Source organism: Sceloporus undulatus, chromosome 2 (assembly GCF_019175285.1).
Source record: "Sceloporus undulatus isolate JIND9_A2432 ecotype Alabama chromosome 2, SceUnd_v1.1, whole genome shotgun sequence".
Taxonomy (NCBI): Eukaryota; Metazoa; Chordata; class Lepidosauria; order Squamata; family Phrynosomatidae; genus Sceloporus; species Sceloporus undulatus.
Genome location: NC_056523.1, coordinates 319,930,204 through 319,956,889, shown reverse-complemented (window position 1 = coordinate 319,956,889; position 26,686 = coordinate 319,930,204). Strand labels below are relative to the sequence as shown.

The following is a 26,686-nucleotide window of genomic DNA, read 5'->3' as shown; positions in this document are numbered from 1 at the left end:
CGGTCTAGAGGCAGTTGAATGTTAATGGCTCTCTCGTCCTGAGGGAGGTTCCACTGCATACAACATCTTTAGGTTTTGTTGAACTCCATTTCCATCATTGGCTATGCAGTCTAGAATTAATGGGAGTTATAGTCCCAACAACAACCAAAATGCAAGGTTTTTGTCTCACTCTGTAATACAGACATTAGCTAGGTTTTCCAAATACACACAATTTGTACATAAGAAGGGATTGTTCCCACAGTCTAGTGAATATAAATAGGTACAGAAATGGGGTTTCCCACTATGTAGTCATTCCCCCTCTGTACCCAAAGTGTGTTCATTGTATGAATTTGAATTCTCTGAAGAACCCTGGAGTTATCATCTTCTAAAATGTGCCACCTATTGGATCATCTATTATTGTCGTTCTGAAGCCCCAGTCCTGGGACTCAAGGCAGCTTACAAAAGCTGAAACAGATATAGCTAAAACCTCACATCATACAAAAGTTCAAATATAATTGAAGTAAAAAATTAAAAGCAATTAAAAGAATAACCATTAAAAAACAAAACAACCAATCTAGACAATACAGCATGCTATTAAAGGCCTTTTACTCATGAACACTCAGTCCCCAAAGGCATGCTTAAATTTTAAAATATGCTTCATATGTCACCAGAAGGACATCATGGAGGGAACTAATCTAGCCTCTCCTGTGCTCAAGAAAGGCCTTCCACTCAAAAGACTTGAGCAGGATTTGTATAGGCCTGCCTCACACATTCCTCTCTCAGTCTTCTGTAAAGATGAGAGCGAAAGAGCTGGTGCCAGTTGCACTCATAACAGACAGACTTCAGAGTATTTGCTACCCAGCAAAATGACCTCAGACAGGAGTCAATTTCTTGCAAGTTTGGCTCACATCTACTCATCCTCTCAGCTTTACAGGCGATAAGAGAGTAGCATTTGATACCCAAGGCCATTTTGCTGTGTACCAATGCTTGAGGGTTTATCTGCTGGGTGTGTGGCTTGCAGTCCCTGTCAACAAGTCAAAGAATACAGGATTTAGGTTGTCCCATAAATCTCAGTAAGAAGACTAGGGATAGGAATGGCAGCTATGAAAGAACTGGAAAAGATACTGAAGAGCACAGTCATGCATCTGAGCACTAAAGTCAGAATCATCCAGGCCATTATATTCCAAATTAGCATGTATGGATGCAAGAGCTGGACAGTGAAAGAAGCAGAAAGAAAGAAAATGAACTCATTCAAAATGTGGTGCTGGAGAAGAGTGCTCAGGATGGACAGCCAAAAAGACAAACAAATGGGATCTTGGAAGCTAAGATGATCAAGTTGAGACTATCGTACTTTGGACACATAATGAGAACTTAAGATCACTAGAAAAAGCAATAATGCTAGGAAAGGGAGAGAGTAGAAGAGAGGAAGACCACAAACTAGATGGATAGACCCGAGCGGGGGGGATATGGGCAAGGGCTTGCAGGATCTGGGAAAAGCAGTTGAGGATAGGGATTCTTGGAGATGTCTCACCCACAGGGTTGCCATGAATCGGAATCGACTCAAGGGCAGCAAACAACAACAATACATCTCCCATACAGAAGCAGACTTCAAGCTCTCAATTGGACATCCTATATGAAACAGAACACTTGAAAACCCTACCTGTCCTAGGTTGTGTCTACACTGTAGAAACAATGCAGTTTAATACCACCTTAACTGTGATGGTCCATCCTAAAAAATCCTAGGATTTGAAGGTCTATGAGGCACCAGAACTCTTTGGCAGAAAAGGATAAAGACCTTGCAAAACTATAGATTAAAGGATTCCATAGGATGGAACTACCACACTTAATATGGAGTCAAATTGCATTATTTCTACAGTGTAGATACACCCTTAGGTGCTCAGACCACTAGAAAAAGGTGTGCATTTTCTTCTTAGAACTGTCTCCTGCTGACCGCTGCAAACAGTGCCATTGCTAATTGTTACACAAAAGTCTGATCACACTGATAAAGCTGACACAAGACAACCCACATATCAGAACTTCACTTATAGGTATACACACATATGTAGGACAAGGGATGGTAGAATAAGAATATAAAGCTAGGAAGTCTAAAGTGTCCTATTGATTACACATAAAAAGAGCTTCATCTCCTAGGTGGTCCCTTTTCCTCTACTGAAGATCCAGACAGCTATAATTAAAAACAAATGGTATTGGGGGTGGGGGGTGGAGGAAAATTAATGCTACACCATGCTACACACATCACAATTCCCTCAATCTGAAAGTCAGGACTTCCCTAATTCCCCCTACATTTTAAAGCAGTCCAGCTAGCTCTTTGTCATCAAGATACATCCTTTCATAGAACAGAATGTTTTTACGCTAAAGAACCAATTCTCTGGGTTCATGGTCTCCAGAATGAAACATCTCTTTCCCCCCTCTTGCCTTTTAAATTAAACGCTCACGTTGCCTTTCACTGGTACCATGGGTAGACACTCAATATTGTTTAGCTGCACACCAGATCACTTTTCCATTCTGTAACCTGCAGTTATGATGACCCTGTTGGAGTGCTCCATTTTGAAGACTTCTCAGAAGCACAATTATCTTCTTTGTGTTTAAAAACAATCTGCCTCATGAGGAAGCATACTGTACTAGATTTGTACATCCATCTGAGTAACATAAAGGGTCAGGAACTACAAGTATACCTAAGTAGATGAAGGGGATGTGTTCCTGGGCACTACTTTTTTAACATGAAATTTGGTACCAGACACAGAATTAACATGGAAAGAATAGGGGAAAGTATCTACAGTACATGGCAAACAAAAGATGAGCAGTTCAACATGTTTTAGCAGACTTTTTATTCAAAACAATATGCACATGTGAAATGAGATATTCAGGCCAGATAAGTCTTGCAAAGCTTTTGGTTGTATAGATCGTGAAAACCTATGGTTCATTCTTAAAGAAATGTGTATGCCACAACATTTGATTGTCCTGATGTGAAACCTGTACTCAGAACAAGAGGCTACTGTTAGGACTAGTTTAATTTGTACGCTGAACATATTATATGTAAAGCAGGATTAGACCTGGAGAAAGTAGCCATGAAAATTGAAGGAAGGAACATCAACAATTTAAGATATGCAAATGACACTATACTACTAACAGAAAATAGCAGACTTGGAAGGATTACTGAAGAAAGTCAAGAACAAAAGTGCAAAGGTAGATTTACAGGTAAGCATTAAGGAAATAAACATAATGACCACAGATGATTTACATAGCATTAAAGTAGACAATGAGGACATTGAAATACTTCAAGATTTTCCATATCTTAGCTCAGTGTAGACTGCAGACAAGAAATCAGAAGGAGACTTGGAAGGGCTGCTATGAAGGAACAAGACAAGATCCTGAAGTATAAAGATATATAATTGAATGCTAAAGTTAGGATCATCCATGACACCATATTTCCTATTTCTATGCACAGCTGTGAAAACTGGAGAGCAAAGAAAGGTGATGTGAAGAAAATCAACTCATCTGAAATGTGGTGTTGGAGAAGAGTTATATGGATACCATAGACTGCTAAAAAGACAAAGGAATGGGTCCTGGGGCAGATCAAACTTGAACTCTACCTAGAAGCCAAGATGACTAAACTGAGACTGTCATACTTTGGCCATATCATGAGAAATCATGACTCCCTGGAAAAGACAATAATGCTTGATAAGGTAGATGGCAGTAGGAAAAGCAGAAGACTACATTCCAGATGGATTCACTTGATCAAGGAAATCACCACCCTGAGCAAAGCTGTTGAAAACAGGGTTTCTTGGAAGTCTCTCATTCCTAGGGTTGCCATAGGTCAAAGTCGACTTGACCACAGTTAACAAAAGCAAAATCATGCATGAGTCAACAACAACATTTTGAACTAATCTAGATCTTACGTCAAGGCTTTTTTCAAACTATATCAAGGGATACATTTCTTCTACCAGCCTCCGCTTTTCTTATGATTTCCATTTTTGGCAGCCAAACTCCTAGATCTATGTTCTGTAACATGCCAGGGTTAGCTGGTGAGGCATTCCTATCTACTCTCCCCATTTCTTGCTGTTTTGCTGTTGATACATGATTAGTAGGGATTCTGGGAAGCAGCTGCTGTTTATCTTGCCTATTGTAGGCAGGCACACACAGATACAGTAGGCAGGGACGTAGCCAAGAGGAGGGGGGGTCCGTGGGGTCCGGACCCACTCTTCCATTAGATATAATGAATGGTGTGCGCTGCTGCACCATTGCACCCAAGCCCCATTATAATGGTGGCAGTCTGGACCCCCCCTCCTTTTCTGAAATCCTGGCTACGTCCCTGCAGTAGGACTAGCTAGAGTAGAATCGAGCTGTTTCCTGGCTCAAGCTTTATTGCATTGTTTACTGTAGACATGCTGCTGCAACCCAAAACCCAAAGTCTCCCAGACCCGTTACAAACGGGCACCCTAGGACAGACTCAGTCCGTGCTAGGGTTAGAAAGGGGCGTCTCTTCCAGACGCCCCTAACCCTAGCACGGACTGAGTCCGTAACAAATGGCGGTGGCTGTTCCACACGGCCGCCGCCATTTTGACATAACGGACGCTCTGCATCCGCATGTCGTGCGGCGGAAGTGACGTCTCTTCTGGGCTGCAAGAAGGAGCGCGATTTCCGCACTCCTTCTTTGCTGTGTCCGGGAACCGCGCTGTTTGGCTGCTGCAGTTCCCGGACGCAGCAACCGGCAGCAGACCGCCGCAATCCAGCGGTCTGTAACGTGCCCCACTTTCCTTCACCTTTGCTCCAATGCTGAAACTGCTTTAAAAAACAGTATCTTCCAGTTAGGCAAAGGTCAAGGGAAAAGGAGTGCTGGTGTAAAAAGACACTACAAAAAAAGAAGAAGAAGAAGAAGAAGAAGAAGAAGAAGAAGAAGAAGAAGTTTGGTTCCAGGACCTCCTGAGGATTCCAAAATGGGTGCTCAAATCTCATTAAGTACAATGGATAGTAAAATAGCGACCCTTATATAAGATGGCAAAATCAAGATTTGCTTTCTAGAATGTATTTATTCTTTAAAATATTTTCAAGCGGTAGATGCCTGAATTTATAGATTAAAAAAATCCATGGATACAGAGGGCCAACTGTGGTCCAAAACACACTGCATATACTGTATAATCCAGTTTGAGACTGCTTTAACTGTCCTGACTCAGTGCTAGGGAGTCTTGGGAATCGTAGTTTTGTGAGACTTTTAGCCTTCTGTGTCAAAGAGATCTGGTGCCTCACAAAACTACAATTCTGAGGACTCCCTAGCACTGAGCCAGGGCAGTTAAAGCAGTCTCAAACTGGATTATTTCTGCAGTGTGTTTTGAATCAAGATGTTTTCTTACCTATAGACATATTTCCAAGGGTTCATACATTTCTTATCTGCTGGTTGTTGTTGTACACCTTCAAGTTGTTTTTGATTTATGATGGCCCTAAGGCAAATCTTATCACAAAGCTTTCTTGACAAGTTTCTTCAGAGGAGTTTTGCCACTGCCTTCTCCTAAGGCTGAGAGCTTATGACTTGCCCAAGGTCACCCAGTGGGCTTCATGGCTAAGCTGGGAATCAAACCCTGGTCTCCAGAGTCATAGTCCATGACTCAAACCACTATGCCATGCTGGCTCTCATTGCTTGGCTCTCATTTCTTATCTACCTAATCTATATTTCTAAATATAGCCTGCTGACAGAACATACACTGCCACCAGATTATCATTTACAACAAAGGTATTAGTGTTTATAAATGCCTTCTTGAAATTTTAATTTTTATTAGAAGACCACACAACTGTTGGCCCTCCTTATCTACTTGGGTTTAGTTCCAGGACCACCTCTTGTAGATACCAAAATATGTGGATGCTCGTCCCGTTACATACAATGTTGTAATAAAACATTGCTTTTGGAAAGTTATAGTTATTTTGAATATTTTCAAGTTGTGGCTGGTTGAATGTGAGGACACAGTGACCAGGTGTCCTAACTGCAAAGGAGGACAAGGCACCACAAAATGTAGACTGTTCAAGAAAAAGGTAGAACATTATCAAATAAAAGCTAAAAACACTCATAGAAATGTACAGTATATTCATGCTTCTTAGCCATGCTCTAAATGGATGACATGTTGAAATTCCTCCTGGACAGATGTCTGAAATGTAGGATGTGTCCTGGAAAAGGAGGACATCTGGTCACCCTGTGCGTGGATAAAGAATCTGTGGATACAGAGGGCCAACAGTATATAAAGTGTAACGAGGACAGTAATATAGATGCAGCAGTACAGAATCTTCTTGAGAATTTCCATGTTCTCTGCCCCAAAGAGACAGAGATACCCTGGATCCCAAGAGGGGCTACTTTAGTGTTGCCATGGAGTTTAAATTTTACTGTCCTTTGTCTAAGTCCCCACATAACCAAGATAGGTATGGTCGCTGTCTACACTGGAATCCCTCCAAATGAGTACAGACTAAATCTATACAAAATGTAAGCCTATGACTCCAACACCATCTGTTTTCTTCCTCCTGTATTTTTAACATCTGGAGCTCTGCACGTTTTGTGCATTTTAGCTGGCCAAAAGGTACCATTCCTTTGTGAATTTTTCTGTTTTATTAACCAGCAGAAATGTTAACCATGATTAACACTTAATCAGATTCCTTCTTAACCAAAGTTTGCAAACATGGTTCAACCCATAATGATGATGAATCATAATTTCAAGACTGGCTCCATTTAAAATACTGTGTTGAAAGTGATATTCAACTTATGTGTGGCCAGCAGTCATTAATTCTTGCAACAGTGATAGAACAAGAGTTAGAAAGGATGGGAATCACTAGTTTAATCCATCTCATTTTCAATGAGAAGCTGCTGTTTCGTATGATCCTTGATTTACATAATCTCCACAGACATTTAAAAGTTAAAGGTTTGCCAACACTGAGACAAGATGAGCTACCTGTCCACATGTTCATTTACTGTATATACTCATGTATAAGTCTAGAAATTTTAGTCAAAAAATTGATCCAAGAAACCTGGGTCGACTTATCCATGGATCAGTGTAAGTACTGCACTTTAATATATATAAATGGAACTATCCCCTTTCTCTGAATAAAGTGATAAAAGGCAAGAGCTTAGTCCATCCCAGGATCACCAAAAAGAAGCATGGATCCTCTCTGCTCTCTCATCCATCCAGTCTTTTGGATGAGCACAAACAATTATGTCTGCCAAAATTTTCTAACTTCTTTGGCATCATTTACCTTTGCATCATCCCTTACATCCTTTGTTACATGCCCCTAAGTTTTATCCTTGACTTATCCACAGGTTATATCAAAATCCATAATTTTGTCCCCCAAAACCTGCCCTCGACTTATGCATGAGGTCGACTTATAGTCAAGTAAATACGGTATTTTGGTTGGCACATGGCAGACTCTTGGACCAAATATCAAGATTTTCTGTATTCTGCAACATGTGAAAAGTGATAACCGAAGGAAGGGACTAACAGGTTCTCTGCTTCACATGTGTATTTGAACTAGGTTTGATGACACCTAGTAATGTCTCTCATCTTTAAGACTGTATTCACTGTTCTAAAGTAAAGAATTTCATAATCCCCAATGTTCCCCTTTTTTTGAAAAGCAAAAGCCAAAAATGTTGTTGGGAAAAAAAGTGTAAGGTATCTTGCAAAGGTATTAACTCTTAGCCACAAAAGAGATGAGGACAACAGAAAGAAAAAAATATTTTTCACAAAATTATGTGTGTTGCTGTGTGTGTGTGTGTTATTATAACCTTTGTGCAGTGTAATACTTGTATTAACTGACTGCTTTCAAGTGCTTATCTTGGGAAACCTTTCCACAATGCATGATAACCATCTTAGATGATTTTAACTGTTTCACAATATTAGTAGCAGTAACTGACTAAACAAAATGACATAAAAATGTCAAGCAAAATTTAAGAGTCTTGATGTTAAAATTTTACCCTGTCGTGCAGTTTTTAACATTTCCCAACTAAAGATCTTTGGAGAAAAGTTTTAGATAACCCTATATCTGCTTGGTACATCCAGGTACACCCTACGCATCACGGACAATGACCAACTCTTCTAGTGCTCCAAAGTGAAGAATCAAGTGACAAAGCCAACTCTCTCCCCACTTTCCACTACAAAAATAAGCCAACGCCTAAGAATTATCCAACTACTGTCATTTCTACATATACTTGAGTCTCCCCAATATAAGTAATAAAAAAGTAAGTACCCATGTTCCTTTACACCCCACAAACTAAACATGAGTCAACAGTGTGCTGCAGCAGCTAAAACAGCCAATACTGATCTTAGGCTGCCTCTATAGGACTGTAGTGCCTATATTAAGGAAAGTAATATAGTGCCACTCTATCCTGCTTTAGTCAGATCTGACCTGGAATACTGTGTTCAATTCTGGCTCCCTGGTATGTTTAACCTGGGGAAGAGAAGTTAAGAAGTGACATAATAATAATATAATAATAATTTATTTCTATTCCCCACCTCTCCCTGCGGATCGAGGCAGGATTACAGCAGTCAGCAAATTTCAAAAATAAAAACATATTCCAACAATATTAAATACATAGCATAAAAATATATATACATTACTATCAATACATTACAGCTGGTCGACTCTTCGTAAAAAAACATACAATACTGACAGAGGTGAGAATTTTACCGCAGGTTTGGTGGGTAGGCTTGCCGGAAGAGATCCGGCATCCAAGCATCCAAGGTGGTAATGAGATAGATCTCTTCTGGCAAATCATTCCACAACTTGGAGACCACGGCGGAAAATGCTCTGTGGGAAATGGTCACTAGCCTGGTATTTACGTAGTCTAGTGATTTCTTCCCAGTTATTCTGAGAGTGTGGGGTGGATTGTGTAGGAGAGGCATTCCCTCAAGTAACTCAGGCCCAAGCCATTTAGGGCTTTAAAGGTAATAACCAACACTTTGTATTGCGCCCAGAAGCTAATCGGCAGCCAGTGCAGAGATTTTAGTATTGGTGTTATATGGTCAAACCTCGATGCTCCGGTGACCAATCTAGCTGCTGCATTTTGAACTAACTGAAGCTTCCGAACTTGGTACAAAGGTAGCCCCATGTAGAACACATTACAGAAATCTGAACGAGAGTTACCAGTGCAAGTACCACTGCTTCAAGGTCCCTCTGGGCCAGGTAGGGGCACAATTGGCGTATCAACCGAAGTTGATACCAAGCACTCCTAGCCGTCGCATCTACTTGAGATGACAACTGCAGAGACAGATCTAGGAGTACCCTCAAACTACGCACTTCGTCCTTTAGGGGAAGTGTGACCCCATCCAGGGCAGGTTGGCAAAGTTCTCTGCCTGGGCCCAGGGATCCTATCACTAGTACCTCCATTTTCTCTGGATTCAACTTGAGTTTGTTTTCCCTCATCCATCCCATTACCGACTCAAGGGAGGCATTTAGAGGAGGGATGCCATCCTTGGTCACTGCAAGAGTTGGAGACATAGAGAAATATATTTGGGTGTCATCAGCGTACTGATAACACCATGCCCCATGTCTCCAGATGATCTCTCCCAGTGGCTCAATGTAAATGTCAAATAGCATGGGGGACAGGATGGCGCCCTGAGGGATGCCAGATGTCAGCTCTCTCTTGGAGGAGCAACTATCCCCCAGCCTCACCATCTGGAATCTACCCGAGAGCCATGCTTAAATATTTGAAAGGATGTCATATTGAGGATGTGTCAGCTGCTCCAGAGACTAGGACATGGAGCAATGAATTCAGATTACAAGAAGAGATTCCACCTCAACATTAGGAAGAACCTTCTGACAGTTAGAGCTGTCTGACAAACAAATATGCTGCCTTGGAGTGCAGTGAAGTGTCCTTCTTTGGAGGTTTTTAAACAGAAGCTGGGTGGCCATCTGTCAGGAGTGCTTTGTGTTTTCCTGTGCAGCAGGAGTTTGAACTTGATGGCCTTTGTGGTTTCTTCCAACTCTGATTCCTCACCCTCTCTCTGGATGCTCTTACTGTCATCAAAACATAAAGTAGACACAACAAATGTCTCTTAAACAAAGGCCATCTAAGTAGTCTGTCTATAATGAGCCATGGACTTGTTAACACATCCAGATATATGGCAACTGTTACACTTGCAAAAAAACAACATCTATCTTCCAAAGGTAATGAAGAAGCTGTGTGAACAATGGGGAATATGAGCCCAGGAAATACTGTTTCTTCAGTGCTAATTCACAGACTTTTGTTTTTAAAGACTGTGTAGGACACTGACTTAAATATCAATTCAATCAGGAGGAAGGAGCTTGTAATTCCCTGACCAGAAAGCCCTAACAGTGTTATCACAGATTCTCCAAAGAAAAAGAACAGGGAAGAAAAAGAGTTTTCAGCCAACAGTGTCTGGAATGAAAAGCAAAACATAAGAGAGTAGCTCTCAACAAGCTGTAATAAGACTTGGCATATTTGGTTAAGACATTTGCCCCTTTCACAAAAACTAGAATAATTAACACTAAGAATAATCACTGCAAGTGTTGCCCATTAGCATGAATGCTAACACTGTCAGTACGAATCACCAAGTCCTACCTCACCTCTTAAGAAGTTTCCTACTACAGAGTAACACTCAAAACTGCTTCAACGTTTTCCTTACATTATCATATGCTGGTACAAGGGGAAGGGGGTTGGAAGCACACATGGTTTGAAGACTAAACTCATTTACATGTGTAGGAAGATGCAAATGATGTTAGCACACACAGATCTGCAGTAGGAATATAAAAAAATTGCAAATTTTCTTATCCTTCATGAGGAAAAAGAGTCTTCAGAGGTTAAGGTGGTTTATCAAAAACAAAATTATCAAGATTTTTCACCCCTTTATGAGAGTGAAAAGCCAGTCCCCTCATTGTTGTTTTAAATTTTTTTAAAAAAAATTGGCTGATTAAGCCAAGATAATCTCAACAACCCTTTTTTTACTGATGTATTTTAGTTTCATCTAAACGGGTGAAGTTACATATATAATATTGGAGAAAGAAAGTCACTATTGTCTACACACGGTATAAACAGTGTGAAAAGGAAAGGAAGTTGTATGAATGTTAGAATGAATGCAGGAGAGAGGAAGGGGGAGGGTAAGAAATGTAGAAGAGCTGAGTTTGGGATGAGAAGTTAAAGGAATAAGAAAGAAGTAAGAAGTACCAAGCTCAGAATATGCTATGTATGGTTTTATGACTACGTGTGCAGTGTAGAAAGGATGCATTTTGTAATTAGGTTTAGATGTTTGATATGTTTGAGATGTGATAATGTGTGTGCACTTGTATTTGTTCATATTTTTTTATATACTAATAAAATTTAAAAAAACTTAAGAATGTTTTATTGTCATGTGTGAGAAAGGTATAAGTAAAGATATACCTAATCCACTCTATCTGAGTGGGGAAAATGCTTTGTGTGGCAGCCTTAACAAATAGCAATCACATTTGTTCAGTGAAGAATATACTACTGAACAAAACCACTCCAAATCTCAGCTTTATCATCGTAAACCAATAGTGAGAATTCTCAGAACTGAGGGGAAGAGATCATAAAGCACAAAGTGCGTTGTTCAATGCATAGGCGTTCAATCTCATTTTCAACACACAGGTCCTCTCAAGTTGTACAGGCTGAATTATTTGACCAGAGAAAACTGTTCTGAGAAAATAGCAGATGCAGACACAAGAACCCAACAGGCAGCTTCAGATAAAATCAAACCAAGAGTTAGTGCTAGGTGAACAAGCATTTTCTGCCTGTAAACTGATTTTGTAATCCTGATTTGCAGTCAAACTATGTTTTATGCAAACCATAGTTTGCCCATGTAAATATCAGAGCAAATTCTGGTTGGCTGATAAATTACAGATAAGAAATTTGTGTATGAATATCTATTTTTCACTGCAAATTTTTGTGCTGGGAACCCGTGCCCACTCAGACCTCTCAGTGTGAGCACAACAGCAAAATGAATAGGTATACCACCATAATTCTTGAGAATGTAAATATAGACTTGTTATGTTTTCCGCATGGAAGTGGAACCCATTTAATAAATAGTTCACATTTTAAATACTCTGTTAAACTACTGCAATGTGATAGACTGTTCAATAGCTCAGTTGTCATACTGCAACACCATCTAGTGTTCAGCAAAACTTATTACATGTTTCAAGTACATAATTCTCATTCTCTGCCCAGTTACTCCCAATTAAGTAACATATATTCTGAAGTTTCTTGCAAATGGTTATTATAACACATCCCATCTCTCTCCTTCCAGAGATCTACTGTCAGTTAGAAAGATTAAGACTACTTTCTCTATAAGCAGCTATAGAACACATAGCAGAGAGAAATTCAGGAATAGACTGAGACACAGGGCTTCTTTGATGGTCATCTTCTGAAGTGACAGACTGAGGATTACAAACTTTTAAATGTTTGAAAACTAGATACCACTTCCTGAATGATCTACAGAAAAGGGTGATATTACCTGGTTCTTTAGGTTATATTATTTGCGTCTGGTCAGGCAAATAATTAATTGTCTCAACTGATTATAGCTACAGAATTTGCTGCTTAGTAATATGGAGTGGAAGATGATTGCTTGGCAGTTCAATGCTTTGTCTCTGAGAGTGTCTGCATCACAAGAACCGGCTGGAGCAGGTGTGTTCCAGAATTCCCTTTGGGACAGGCAGAAGCATTTTACTACACAAAGGATGGAAACAGGGAAGATGGCTGCTGAGGTTTTACAGCAAAAAAGCCACCTGTCTCTTTAAAAGCTATATAATACCAGGAAAAGAAAAGAAAAGACTGCTATGCTCTCCACACTAACTATTATGCCACTATCTTTACCAACCATTCCCTCCTACCAGAGTCACTTTATAGCAAGTAAGGAGTGAGCAAAAAGCACAATGGCTGCATACTAGTTCTAAGGAGGTGAGCTTTTAAAGAGAGAGGTGCCATCTGCAGGCAAAAAACTAAAAACTCAACAACCAGCAGGCCAAACTAGCTCAAAACCCTTAGCTCACCATTGTTTTAGTTGAGTATCTTTGCATATCTACTGAGCATCTTACCTGTTTGTTGGGGTGTTAAAGCTAAATGAAAGCAGCTGATTCCAGAATGGGTCATTCTCTGAGATTGCCTCTCGTCCTGACAACTTTTTTAAGTATTCATTTTCTGGAAGTTCATTAATGCTGCTACTTGTTGCTCCCATCTTGTTATTATTTGCTCTCCTCTTTTTAAGGTTTCATGTCAATGAAGAAAAGCCTAAAAAAAAGATGGAACAAATTTTAAATCTACTAAAAACATCAATTTTAAAAATCTAAGAACATGCAAAGTTATATCCAAAAGTACGTGCAAAGTTATATCAAAAAGAACTAACAGCCTCATGTCATGCCACGAACCACCTAAAAATACAAAACTCGGGCACCGAACCTGAGACCAAAGAGAACTGGTTTTAACCAGGGCAATGAAATCAGAGTGAGAAGGAATTTTGGGCACAGTAGGAGTGGCCGTCAGTAGAAATGTACTGACTCCAACTTCAAAATAAAAGCTTATTATAACAAGATATGGTAATGATATCATTTTATATTTAAAATTTACATTTAACCAAATGAAGATATTTAATGTTATTGTAATCTAAGGGTGTCTCCATACTGCATAAATAAAGCAGTTAGATACCACTTTAAGTGCCATAGCTCCATCCTATGAAACCTTGGGATTTGTCTTTTTAACTGATGCCTCACAAAACTGCAATTCCCAGGATTCTGCCCTAATTCTGCCCTAATTTGCTGCACGAGGGAGCCGCAGCGGACAAACCGCGCGGCTCCCTCGCGCTGCAAAAAGAACCCACAAAAAGCTGGTTCTTTTTGCAGCGCCGTTGTGACGCTGCAAGGCACCAATGGCGCACTTGCGGCATCACAACCGCGCTGAGACGTGCGGACACTAGGCGTCCATTACGTCAAAATGCCGGCGCCCATGTGTATACGGCACCGCCATTTTTATGCCCCCGTCATGTACGAGGGGTGAGGGGCGTTTGAAAGCGCCGCCCCTTGCATGTGACAGGGGCACCTCATAGTGCCCGTTTAAATTGGGCCATAATTGTATACAAGTCAACCTCATGTAAAAGTGGAGGAAAGGTTCAGGGTCAAAATCATGGAAATCATGGGTTGTTGTTGTTGCTGTTGTTCGCTTTTCAAAATCTAACAAGAAGGCAAAGCTTGATGGAACAACGATGGCGTTCAAGTGTTTAACGTGGAACGTTTTTAAAGGTCTAAAACACTTCTGGGCCAAAGACGAGCCCATGTGTTTCATTATAATAGAAAAACCGAAAGAGTTAATAATCGCTTGCCTACAAGGAGACACATATAAATAAAAGCAGCATATAAAATACCTGAAGAGACACCAAAGCTTCTGTACGTATATTCTCCAATCAACTAAAAAAGGAAAGAAGAAAGGTGGCGGTTTGTGGTGGTTGGTGGTCGCATAAAGGGTAGCATTATCACGTGGCATAAGAACATTTGTAAGTAAAGAACCATTGCACAGATCAAAAAGGACAACTATGTGGTAGGTCGAAATAAAAATAGGAGGAGACGATGGTAGTGATAGGGATTTATGCAACCCTTAACAGAAAAACAAGATCAATATTTTTCTGGAAAATTGCAGGAATTATTCTAGAACAAAAAAAGGAGAAAGTTATCAGTGCATGGGAGACTGGAATGGGGTATCTATTTGGACCCTCTAAAGAGGACAGAACGCAGACAAGGTGGTAGGACGGAAAAATAAATAGGGAGGAGAACATGGGAAACTGCCGAAAATTCCGAAAATAGTGTTTGCAGCTGTTTGTTAGATAATTGTGTTACCTACAGGAATCGTGAGTTGGAGCAATATAAATATGGGAAGGAAAAGGGTTATACATTCTCTTCAGATAGAACACAAGCCATGTTCTAGAAATAGAATATGTTTATTATAGTCCCAAAATGCTGTTACCAGCATCAATAAAGCAAAATAGACAGTGTACCGAAAATCAGTGTCAGATTCATAATCCGGTAGATATACATCTAAACCGTGGGAGCGAAAACAAGAAAAGAGTGGGCATGAGAAGTTGAACTGAATCCCCTGGTGGAACGAACAAAGAAAAACGTTGATTATATAAAAAAAGGAACTAAATTATGTTCTTTACGAAAAATGATAAGGCAGGGGATTAACAATTACAAACATTATGGCGCACACTGCGCAAAGCAGTGGTTTTAGGGGTTTATTTTTGAAACTAGGAACTAAGAAGAAAAGAGTGAACAGAAAAGCAAACATGCAGGATTTGATGCAAATGGTTGATGTCAGGAGAAAGAAGTCGAGTTAAGAAAGAACCTAAGCGCAGAGTAAGACCGAGATGAAGTATCCGAAGTACGTAAGTAAACCTTTTTGCAGAGACCACAAATTAATGAGGAATAAAGGGGGCAAAAGCCAAGTGGAATGGCAATTACATAAGATGTTGTAAACAGAACTTCTTTGAGGAAAGCAAACAAGCCAGGAACAATGGCTTGCACAAAGGTTCCGGAAAAATGAAGAAAGAAAAGAAAGAGAAAGATGATTGTTGTCTAAGAAAAGGTGAAGGGACTACAGTACATATAAAGAACAAGCGGATTTTATCTTTAAAAAGAATATTTTTAAAAGACTTCTATGTGAGTATTATCATAAAAAGAAAAAATAAAGAAAACCAGAGAGTGAACAACGCGGAACAAAATAACAACAATATTTAGAGCAGACACAGATATAGAACCTTTGAAAAAAAGTGCACAACAGGACCAACTTAATTGTAACCTATAAACATGGGGAATTGAAGAGGCCCAATTGGCAATTAGAACGGGCCAACGTGGTACAACACCGGGGCCAGCAATGGCCTCTACCAGGCAATTTTTTATAAAAATTTGAGGACGATTTAATAACACCCATGTTTACTGTAACGTAGTTCATTAATATATGGAAAGGACGGGTCAACATCAATCAACCAGAATCATGCGAGAGGAGCAAATATTACTGAGTTCACTAAAAGCAAGGCAACAGGAGGATTTTGATCAAAGAACTAAGAACTATCGACCAATCTCTCTGATAAAACAATGACATATACAAGACTGTTAACATCTGTTTTCAAGCTAAGCGAGCACTGACGGAATCATTGACAAGAACAGGACACAATGGACCAGAGTGGGTTTTCTGCCGGCCGAGAGACAAATAAGAGAGAAACTCCACGAACTGTTATTGATGTAAATAGGAGTATTATATAGTTCATATAGACAAAGAAGGTGGCACTTGTGTTCATAGATGCCGAGATAGGCATAATGACAATGTAAACACTCGGCAATCATGTCATGCAAACTGTTGAAAAAAAAATCCGAAGTGGGAGAAAACCTTTTGGAGTTGGATCAACAGAGCTATATAAAGGATCCAAGAGTGCATGTGTAATAAGTTAAATGGTGGAAAAATCAACAAGAATTTTGAGGTTAGCAAAGGAGGACAAGGGACAAGGGGTGGCCTATTGTCGCCCACTGTTGTTGTTTTTTATTTTGATTATTGAGTTTTTTGCCCAGAACTATAAGACAAAGTGAGAAAAGATAAGAGAGGTGTCAAAGTTGAAAGACCAACATTATAAGGTTAAAGCTGATGCCAGATGATTGTGGTGGTTTTATGGAAGACCCGTGTAATCTTATTGTTGAGACCTGAAAAACGTGCTAAAGTATTGGCTACGTCCCAAGTAAGTCGAGTATAGCAGCCAGCGCCCCTTAAGCTCAATGGTGAACAAGAACACCTATGAATTACGAAAAATCGCTGACAAGAAGAAGAAAACATTGAAGGATATCTGGATTTAAAGTTCAAACAAAGTAAAATTACTTGGAATGTGGATAACAAAAAGAAGAGTAGGGAAAGTTTGTTTGCTGTAATTTATAAGAAAAGTGGAAGGAATAAGAGATGTGAGCAGATGGTCGAATAACACTTGTCACTTTTGGTAGAATAGCCGCCAGAAAAGCAAATGTAATTCCCAATTTTTGTTGGTATATTCCAGATGTGCCTATTTTGACAATGATAAATTTTTTTCGAGAATGGAAAAAGGAACTGGGCAAAATTAATTTGGGCTGCAGGAAGCCGAATAAAATGGGAATAATGTGAATAGATGTCAAAAAATAGAAGGCGGCTTGGGGTGGCCCAGATTAAATTAAAAAAGATTATTATGCTTGTGGAAGGTTGTGGGCTGGAGACTGGATATAACCTAAGGAATGAAGGAACCGCAAGATTAGAGGGCATAACAATAAAACGATGGCATGGAATTTAGATGTATAAAAAATGGAAAGAAGTAAGGAATTTAAAAAGCCATGTGATTAGAAAAAGGACTTAAAAATTTGGGAATTAGTAGTAAAAGAATTTTTAAATAAAATTCCAAGGTGGACATCACCACAAGAAGCTCATTTGGAAAATTTGAAAAGTACAAAGAAATGGAATTTAACAGATGAGGCATATTTGTGGAAAGAAGGGGGAAAAGCGGTATAAAACTTAAATCTAGAGAAAAATGAGAACAACAGAATATAGAAATAGAATGGTTTGCATATAAACAATTAGAAAGAAAGAGTAAGAGAAAAGACATGAAGCAAGAAGGAATAGAGAAAAAAACAATGAAATTGGACATAATAATATTAGAAAACAGAAAAGAAAAAGATAAACAAAATATTATAGGGAACTACTAAAAAGAGATTGGGAACAGGGAAGTGGTTAAAAAAACAGGCAAAAGTGGAGTCAAATAATACACAACAAAATATATTCTTAGGAAGACTGGGATTGTCCATGGAGGAAACCTGTAAGTTCACAATGGGCAACAGAACCGGGTTTTTGAACAAAAATCGGTTAAGCGATCCAAAATGTACAAAAGGTAACAAAATGTGTTGGAATGTGGGAAAACAGAAGGAACGTTTTACCACATGTGTGGTTCTGTAGTCAAAGCAAAGCATTTTGGGGGGGAAATAGATGAGCATGAAAAGAATGTTGGAAGGAATTGTTCCTCCCGAAAAACCCGGAGTTATTTTTGTTAAATATGACCAGGCGTGATAGGGGACGAGAGACTGAAAGAACATATTGGAAAATTGTGTTATCATTGTGACGAGTCAGCAAGTTTGTTATACCTAAAAATGGAGATCTTACAGAACCCCTACATAAAAGAATGGACTAATAAATTGTTAGATATAGAGATTCCAGACAGATTGTATAAAGGTTAAAAGGAGGAGAAAGAGGGAAGAGGATAAGGATAAAGATGAATGGAACATATAATACGTAATGTGGAAAAAAGAAAAGAAAGTTAGTAAAAGGGAAAATAAGGAGAGATAATAAGAAAAGGAAGATTAGGAATGTAGAACGGTAAATACCAAAAGAAATGCCTTGTAGATTATTATATAATCATGTAAAGGAGACTGACTCTTGTCAAGGCCCATCGCACGAGTAGATTTCATTTATACAGGACTCTCTAGTTGGCAGTACTAGGATGTGTACAGGGGGAAGGGGAGGGTAAGGGTAAGAGGTGGGGAGTTTAAAGGGGGGAAAGGGACGGTACGGGAAATTTGAAGGTCAGACGAATGTATGATCTGTTAAGTGTGACTACTCAAATAGGATGTAAAGACCCGCCAAACCAAATCCAATCCAATATTCAACAAAATCATGATTTTGCTCTGCCCTTTGCATGAAGTACTGGTAACTGTATGAGTCGATAAAACAATGATTGAAAGGGTGCTCCTACCACCTCCCGTCCCTCCTTCTCCTTCTTCTGGAGATGTCCTCCCAAGGCCCCTACAATTATTCCTCAGGTGCTGGAGGAGGAGGTTTTTAAAACAATCAAGTGAAAGGGAGAAGTGGGAAGTTAAACGGGGTGTCGAGATCAGACTGGAAGGATGCACATGGGTGTTTAAGGCGTTTTCTCCATGGGAAGATAAGCCTTTGCAATTGGACTGATGTAGGGAAGGAAGTGGGTGTTTTCCTTTCTCTTCTATGGAAAGAGAACTTGCAGGTCAACTGGAACCTCTTTGACGACAACACACAACAACACACACACAATACAAACGAAAACATGTGTCCCAAGGGGCTTCAGGCTTGCTTGGTTTCAGACCTTTCTAAGTAGTTAAAATAATAATAATAATAATAATGATAAATAATATATTTGTTTAATTTATATAACCACGCATATCCGCTACATTCCAAAGACATAGCGGTGACAGCAAGTAGCTAATTTGCCCCCAACAGTCTGGGTACGACTCTTTTAGCGACCGTCAGAAGGGAGTGCAAGGCCTGAGTCGAAGCTTGGGCCCGTTGGCCTGGTCTTGAAACTCGCAGCCTTGTGGTTTGAGGATGGCTGCAGTACAGGCATACCCCACTGCACCACGGGATCCATTGTACTGTACGGATAGTTTAGTGTAAGTCAACCAGGGATTTTAGGGTCAACTTTGGAGCATAAATTTCTTGACTTATAGGCCAATATGGACAGTATTTATGTTTGTGATATATCAACTGCACTATGATAGGAGTTACCTAGTTGGTGAAGCAAAGGTCATTCAAGTTTTTTTGACATTAAACATCCAGCACTTTGAAGTGGTTTATATGCTTGAAGCCCTTGTTAATTCCCCACAAACCATTCCAAATTATGAACCCAGCCAAAACAAAAACAAAAAAAGGACAAAGAAAGAAGAGGAATTCAAAATTAAAATGGCAGAAATGGCAGCAGTAAGATGCTCAGCCTTGACCATAAATTTTTAAACAAAACTGACTCATATCATCCCGCCATTAAAAAAATCACTTTGAGCCCAAAGACAAATGGCTGCACTCTTAAAAGTAGGAGTAGGGAGCAGCATTTGATACACAAGCTTTACCATTCAAACTTTTGATACGGCACTGGCCATTACTTTAGTTTATTTCCATGCTTTCTTTTTGTCAGGATTTCCTGTTGGTCTGAAAGTTACAAACTAGTAAGCTGTTCATTAGTCACCTTGCTTAGTTTTATCGGCTTGTCCCAAAGGAGGAGTAACCAGGATCTATGTACCAGCACATCTTTCATCCACAGTAAGTGAGGATAAACCAGGAATCCTAGCATTTCTCCCCCCCCTTTTTTTAATACAAATGTGGAACACAATCAATATTTAGCATAAAAGATGCTTGGCATCCTTCGGAAAATGAGCATTTGAGTATCAGATATTGTGCTTAAGGATCCAAGCAACTTCTTAAAGATTATCTCTTGAACTTACAGTTACATGGCTAAACCTTTTATGCTGCTCGGAGGAAGAGAACCACAGGCCATGCTGGAAAGCACTCTTTGAACATCCACAACTTGTTGCTAAGTTCATGGGATCCTCTCCATTGTCACAGGCTGCAATCCTATATGCATTTACTGGGGAGTAAGTCCTACAGTCGGACATGACTTGACAACCTTGTCAAAGGGAAACCTTCACCATTGTACCTTTAAGTCACACTGAATTCAATACCTCTCAACAGATACTCAAAGAACTGCACTGTTAAAACATTGTTTCAGACATCAAATGAAGATAGCACAATGCTAGAAGAATTGAATGAGTGCCTTTTCCTATCACTATTATATTTGTTCTGCACACAGGAGCCAGCAGCTCAGAATCTTGACTGTCACTTATACTTCAATCTATAGAAGAGCAAAAACTTGTCAAATTTAATTGGGATTTAGGAGATGTGTGGATTTAAAGGAGACAGATGGAGATCACTCAATTAACTCCTTACCCCATCAGTCAAGAATCCACACTTTAAAGATGCACTTAAGTAAATGAGCCTGCATGCTTTTGCAGAATGAGAGACATTTCCTGCTTTATTTTTTAAAAGACATCTAAGATAGAGAGCATGAAATGGATAGAAATACACACACACCTGTGAGGATTTCAAGAAAACAGTCTAATTGATTTGTAGAAAATGCACACATACAGTGGTGCCTCGGGATACGAAATGATCGGGTTACGAAATTTCCGGGATACGAAAAAGTTGGATTGGCAAAAACTGTTTCGGGTTACGAAATATTTTTCGGGTTACGAAATTCATTTCGGCGCGAAATTCAAATGCTGCAAAGTGCAGCTATAGGCTTTCCAGTGCTAACGGAAAGCCTTTTCGGGTTACGAAATTTTCGGGTTACGAAAGGAATGGCGGAACGAATTAATTTCGTAACCCGAGGCACCACTGTATACTGTAACTCCTACATTGTGCATTTCAGATAAAACATGTCTAAGAGCATAGCTGCATTGCCCATAAGCCAAATAAAGATTTTAACAATTTACTATCACCTACTAGACAATAGCGATTAAATCCAGACAATGAAGATATCAACTTATTTGAACAGTGGTGCTGGAGTAAAGTTGAACTATACCATGGACTGCTGAAACGACAAATGAATTGGTCTTAGAGCAAATGAGGCCTGGATTCTGTCTAGAACCAAGATGACTAAATTGAGGCTGTTGTACTTTGGACACAACATGAGATGACATGAGTCACTCAAAAAGGTGATAATGCTCAGTAACAGTAGTGTCTCTAGGGTTGGCGTCACCCGGCGCGCTCATGTATGGTGCCCTTCCACCTGACCGTCTACCAATGTTACTCATAAATCATAATTCCTGTATATTACTGAATGTAATGGTAACAGTAATGACATAAACAACCAGCAAAATTAAAAGTATACCTTTAAATTACAATATCATGTGCACAGCCTAAATATATTTATATATTTACATATACTTAGTTTCATCTGGTTAAAGTTAAAATTGGATAAATTGCTTTTTTTAAGAAAAAAAATTTTAAAAATTTTTTTTAATTTTCTAATTTTAAAAAAAAAATTAAAATTAATTTTTTAAAACAACACGAGGCCTTGCCTTTCTCCTTCCACTGAGCCTTGCCCCACTCACACCATCTCTTCAGATTTTAAAGGGACACAGGTGAGCAGCACAGCCTGTATTTGCCAAAAAGCAGATGTTTAGGGAGCAGTGGTGTTATTTCCCCTCCCTTAAAGTGTTATTTGCTATGGTCCATGTCCCCTGGTTACAGCCCTGCTGAGTAACAGAAGGCAATAGAAAAAGAGGAAGAATAAACTACAGGGGGATTGAATGAATCAAGGAAACCACAGCCCTGGGTTTGCAAGATCTGTTGGTGACTGGTGCTTGGAAGCCTCTCATACCTAGGGTTGGCATAAGTTGAAGTCAATTTGACAGCAAATGATAGCAACTGGACAAAAGGTGTGTATTAATATAGATCTCGCCAGTGGGAACAGTAGTAGTCAGTGGCATCCTGGGCTATGGTGTCACCCAGTGCGGGGAATAGGGCTACTGGGCAGGGCAAGGGTGGAGTTCAAAATTGGAAGGGGCAGGGCTTCCACAAGGAGGGGGGACAGGCTCAGCCAGGCTGAGCATGCACACGTGCCTCCACCCCTCCTTGTCATGGCTCAGTTCTCCCAAGGAAAACTGAGCTACAGCAAGTAGGGACAGGGAGACCTGACCAGGTGTCACCCTCCCTCTGGGGTGTCACCCAGTGCTATCCATATACCCAGCACCCCACACCCTCAGTGACGCCACTGGTAGTAGTGATGTTTTGCTTTGCTGATTTGGGGTTGGTGTGTGGGTTTTGTTGTTGTTGTTGTTGTTTTGTTTTCAGATTAAAGACCTAAGACTGAGCTCCTAAAGGCTACTGACTGAAATCCTACAGTAGAATTGCACTGTCAGCATCCTCCAAAACTAGATGGACCACCCCACTTTAACCAACTCTACCCTGACTTCCAAAGTTGCTGATTTTCTACCAGTAATGGTGAGAACACAAGAATTTCAGATGAAATTGCTCAGGAGGGAGGCGGCTCTCATCTTTCCTCTCCCCTGCAATGCCTACATCTCACTGGTTATGGAGGATACATTTAAACTTCCCCATCCTTCCATTGCCTGGGGCGGGGGGGGAATTGTGTTCATTGTGCATCAGAAAAAGACTGGACTGGGAAGGGCAGCTGGGAAGGAACCAGACAAGATTCTAAGGAGCAAAAACATAAAACTGAACAGTAAAGTAAGAATTGTCCAGGCCATTATTACCCATAACCATTTTGTAGAGCAACATATTTTAACATAGGTTGAAGAAGGCAGTTATTTAGAACGTATTCAAGTAGCAGGACAAAAAATGTGAAACAAGACAGAGCAAAGCATGTACTGAGGACACTACTTTGCTTTCTCTGGGTCAGATATTAAATTATACTCTGTAGTGTAATTTAGCTAATTTAATATAAAATAGGGTTCACTTGGCACAGCTGAGTGCATTTCACCATTCTCAAATTTCCAGCTTCATCTTCACAAGGAAAATTAATTAGTTCTTGCTTAATGCACTACTACGTTCTTCAGTTATCTTCTAGTCTCATAACTGTTTCACTGCATGGAAGACTGCAATAGATTACACAAAGGCACATTTTAGTTTTATTTTCAAATTTTGATTATCTAAAACAGATTATATTATGCTCCTCAAATAATGATCTGAAGCTTGTCATTCCATTCACTACAGTTCATTGAAACAGACTTTTCTTCTTGGAAAGAGAAAAAAGAACCTTTAGAATAAATACGTATGTCTGCAATTATGTGGGCGTTTTTCCATTTTTGAAGCTGTTTGGAGCCAGGCCAATGTTCCAACTCCAGAATAAAATTCTCTCCTGTCTATTCCTGTAGCGGGAACAGGCTTGGGACAAGGGACAGAAGCAGTTAGTGCATAGTTAGTGGGACTTCTTTGTCATCTGAGTTGCTCTCCCTTAATTGGGAAGCAGTGATTAGAAAGGACAGGAGTTCTCAAGAAGGAAAACGACAAAGGACTAAAAGGCTTTCTCCACTCTAAGATCTGGAGTAAAACCAGGAAATAAATGTTTAGCATCCTGCTCTATGTGACATGCACTGGATGCAAGGTTTAAAAAAATCATTCAACTTTAGCAGAGCTCAGATCCTTACCCAGGTCACTTGTATCCACTGAGCTGACCATCCTGTTTCTAACAGTGCATTTGGGAACCTCAAAAACAGAGCATGAAAGCTACATACTCCTCTCCCCTTTTGTCTCCAGCATCTGAGTTTCACAAATATATGTCTTCCATGTGTAACAATTTTGTCTGCATGCATGTGCATGAAAAATGGAGGGAAAATAGCCCAGTGGCAGATCACCGGATCTGCATGCAGAAATTCCCATGTTAGACAGGAAAACACATGTGGAAACTAGAACTGCCAATTTCAAAAGTGGTTTAAACAGAGCAATGATCTGATTTTGAATCAGATTTTTTTCCTATGTTCTTAGCTGTAATCTCTCAGATTCTGATGTTGCCTCTCATTTCAAGAAATAATATATATTTTCTAGACAACTTTGCAAACTATTATTTCCTAAACAAGGACGAGTAACATACTAACTCCTACTAACTCCTATTCACTTGGTAGCATTTTCCTAATAAGTTCAGAATGGCATCTTGGGAAGGTTGTCCTCTCTTACCTTAAACTCCTTCTCTGTAAAATGTATAATCTACCTACCAGAGTTGCAAGGAGCAAATGATTGTAAGTACATTTTTGCAATTATGAGAAGCCCCAAGCATGAGGAAATTGCACAGCCCCTAAAGTAGGTGCAGGCAGCTGTCAGAAGACAGGCAGGTAGCTGTCAGAATCTGGCCACACAGGTCCTCCTGAAGACCTTGGACAACCTTGACTTCTGCTGTACCCCACTCACAAAAAAATCCCCCAAAACACATTTTAGGCCAAAACATCATCTGGGGATGTGTTTTCACCTGTTGGGGGAGGCATTTTAAGCCCAGAAGAGGCTGGGAAACTGAAACAGAGATCATCTACTTTATTGTTTGTATGTACAGCGCTGTGTAAATCTACAGCACTATATAAATAAAGCATAATAATAATAATAATAATAATAATAATAATAATAATAATAATAATTTATTCCCTTCCTGTTTTTAAAGGGGGCTTCTGCTAGGCCTAAAGTGGTGCACACACACCCCTAAACATGGTTAAAATTCTCCCATGACTATTAGGAGGGGCTTAGGGTATTTGGGGATCCCCCTTAAAAGCAGCCTTGTTGGGCCACATGCAACCTATGCTTTGCCAATCCCTGCCTAAAGTGTCCGAGGGGAGTGGGGTTCAGCCAGTTTTTTAAAAGATTATTTTGCAATATATATATGTATTGTGTGTGTGTGTATACACACACACACTGATTTCACACAACTGTAACTCTATTATTACAAAATCTGTATAAATCCTTTATCTCAGAAACAGGTTTGACCTAAAACATTTTTCCCTCAGAAGTCACAACTCCAGTAAACATACAAACAGAGACAAGGAATTTTTAGAGAGAATAACTTGCTTACCTTTATCTGCTGTGGCGCCAACCTTTATATATTCACCACACAGACCAGGAAGTATCCTATTATGCAGGTAATACACATCACCTTAACTCAATAAAACACTTACACAGCCTTATTCACTTCTTCGCACACTCTCCCTGCTTTGTCAACAGCAGTTGACAAGTAAAAGCCTTATTCTTTTCTTTCATAATACCATGCAGGAGGTGTGCCTATAAACCTTATGCTATAAGTATGTATTTGAACATTGGTCAAGTTTTACATGCCAAAACAGATAATTACCTTCAGAACTTCGGACTGTCCTTCTGATTCAGTTTCAGACTTCCTTTGCAGGATTATCACAACAGCTACAGCAAACTGAAATATACATAAATTTAAAATATGAAATTAATTGAGGCACAATATTAATCTTTCATGGTTTGCTCATTTGCAAGAATAGGAGATATGAACAGAAAACCAGCTCTCATGTAGCAGACAAAGTTAATGAGTAACCATTTCATATTTACTGGTGCATCCTGCTACGTGACAGCTTAATGCTAATGCAAACATCCTCAGCAAGTCACTGATATGCAAGTGTTTAGGAACTTTCTCCCAGATGTAAGAGAAGAATCCCAAATATCTGATTTGTTCTCATTTTGTATGGTCACAGTATATTACTAAGTTTTTCCACATATAACTGTATTTCACTATCCCTAACACGGCGGAGAACAGAAGGTAGATAGGGATTGACGAGAAAACCTCTTAGTGATCCATACTAGATCAGCAAGTGTTCTTTATTCTTAGTATTTAGCACTAGCAAGTAGAACACCACATTTAAAAATCGGCTGACCCCACTCTAATTGCTCTTCTTTCAGTTTCTATACTCCTTATATATAAAGGAGGAGCATCAGTTGGCTATCCAGTCTTTTTGCTACTCTGTTGCCTAGCTGCATAGCTTTGTGTAAGAATCATTGATCCACAGAAACCCGAGTTATAGATTTGTACCAGCATATCCATGCCATGCCATGCCATGCCAGATTAAAGGTTCATGGATTCCAGTAAGTCATTGGCTACATCTTCTGAGCAATTACTTGTTGTCTGATTCCTTTTGGTGGAACTCAAAAAAACAGAAAAGATAATCTAAGTGGACCCCACAAAACCAAATCTGCCAAAACTAGATCTAAATGTAGAAGCAAGGCTCTGCCAATGTGTTAATCTCAGGTGGCTGGCATATACAGAGGAACAACTTTGCTCAGGTGCTCTAGTACTCAGGAATGGCACAGGCATACAGAAGAATGGGACTGGAGCATCTACTGACAATTAATAATTTCCTGTGTCAGATTTTTTTC

The 26,686-nt window shown here is 39.6% G+C and overlaps 1 protein-coding gene across 3 annotated transcripts in view; it reads right to left on the bottom strand.

Moving 5' to 3' along the window:
* Positions 1 to 26,686, bottom strand: part of DYM (dymeclin) — a 263,922-nt gene that overhangs the window by 224,069 nt on the left and 13,167 nt on the right. For all 3 annotated transcript variants that reach the window (XM_042448107.1, XM_042448106.1, XM_042448109.1), the window contains 2 exons: positions 25,641 to 25,715; positions 13,036 to 13,228 (listed from right to left, as the gene is read on the bottom strand). In XM_042448107.1, the coding sequence (XP_042304041.1) occupies positions 13,036 to 13,175 (140 nt within the window). In that variant the 5' untranslated portion in view covers positions 13,176 to 13,228; positions 25,641 to 25,715. The remainder of the gene's footprint in view (positions 1 to 13,035; positions 13,229 to 25,640; positions 25,716 to 26,686) is intronic.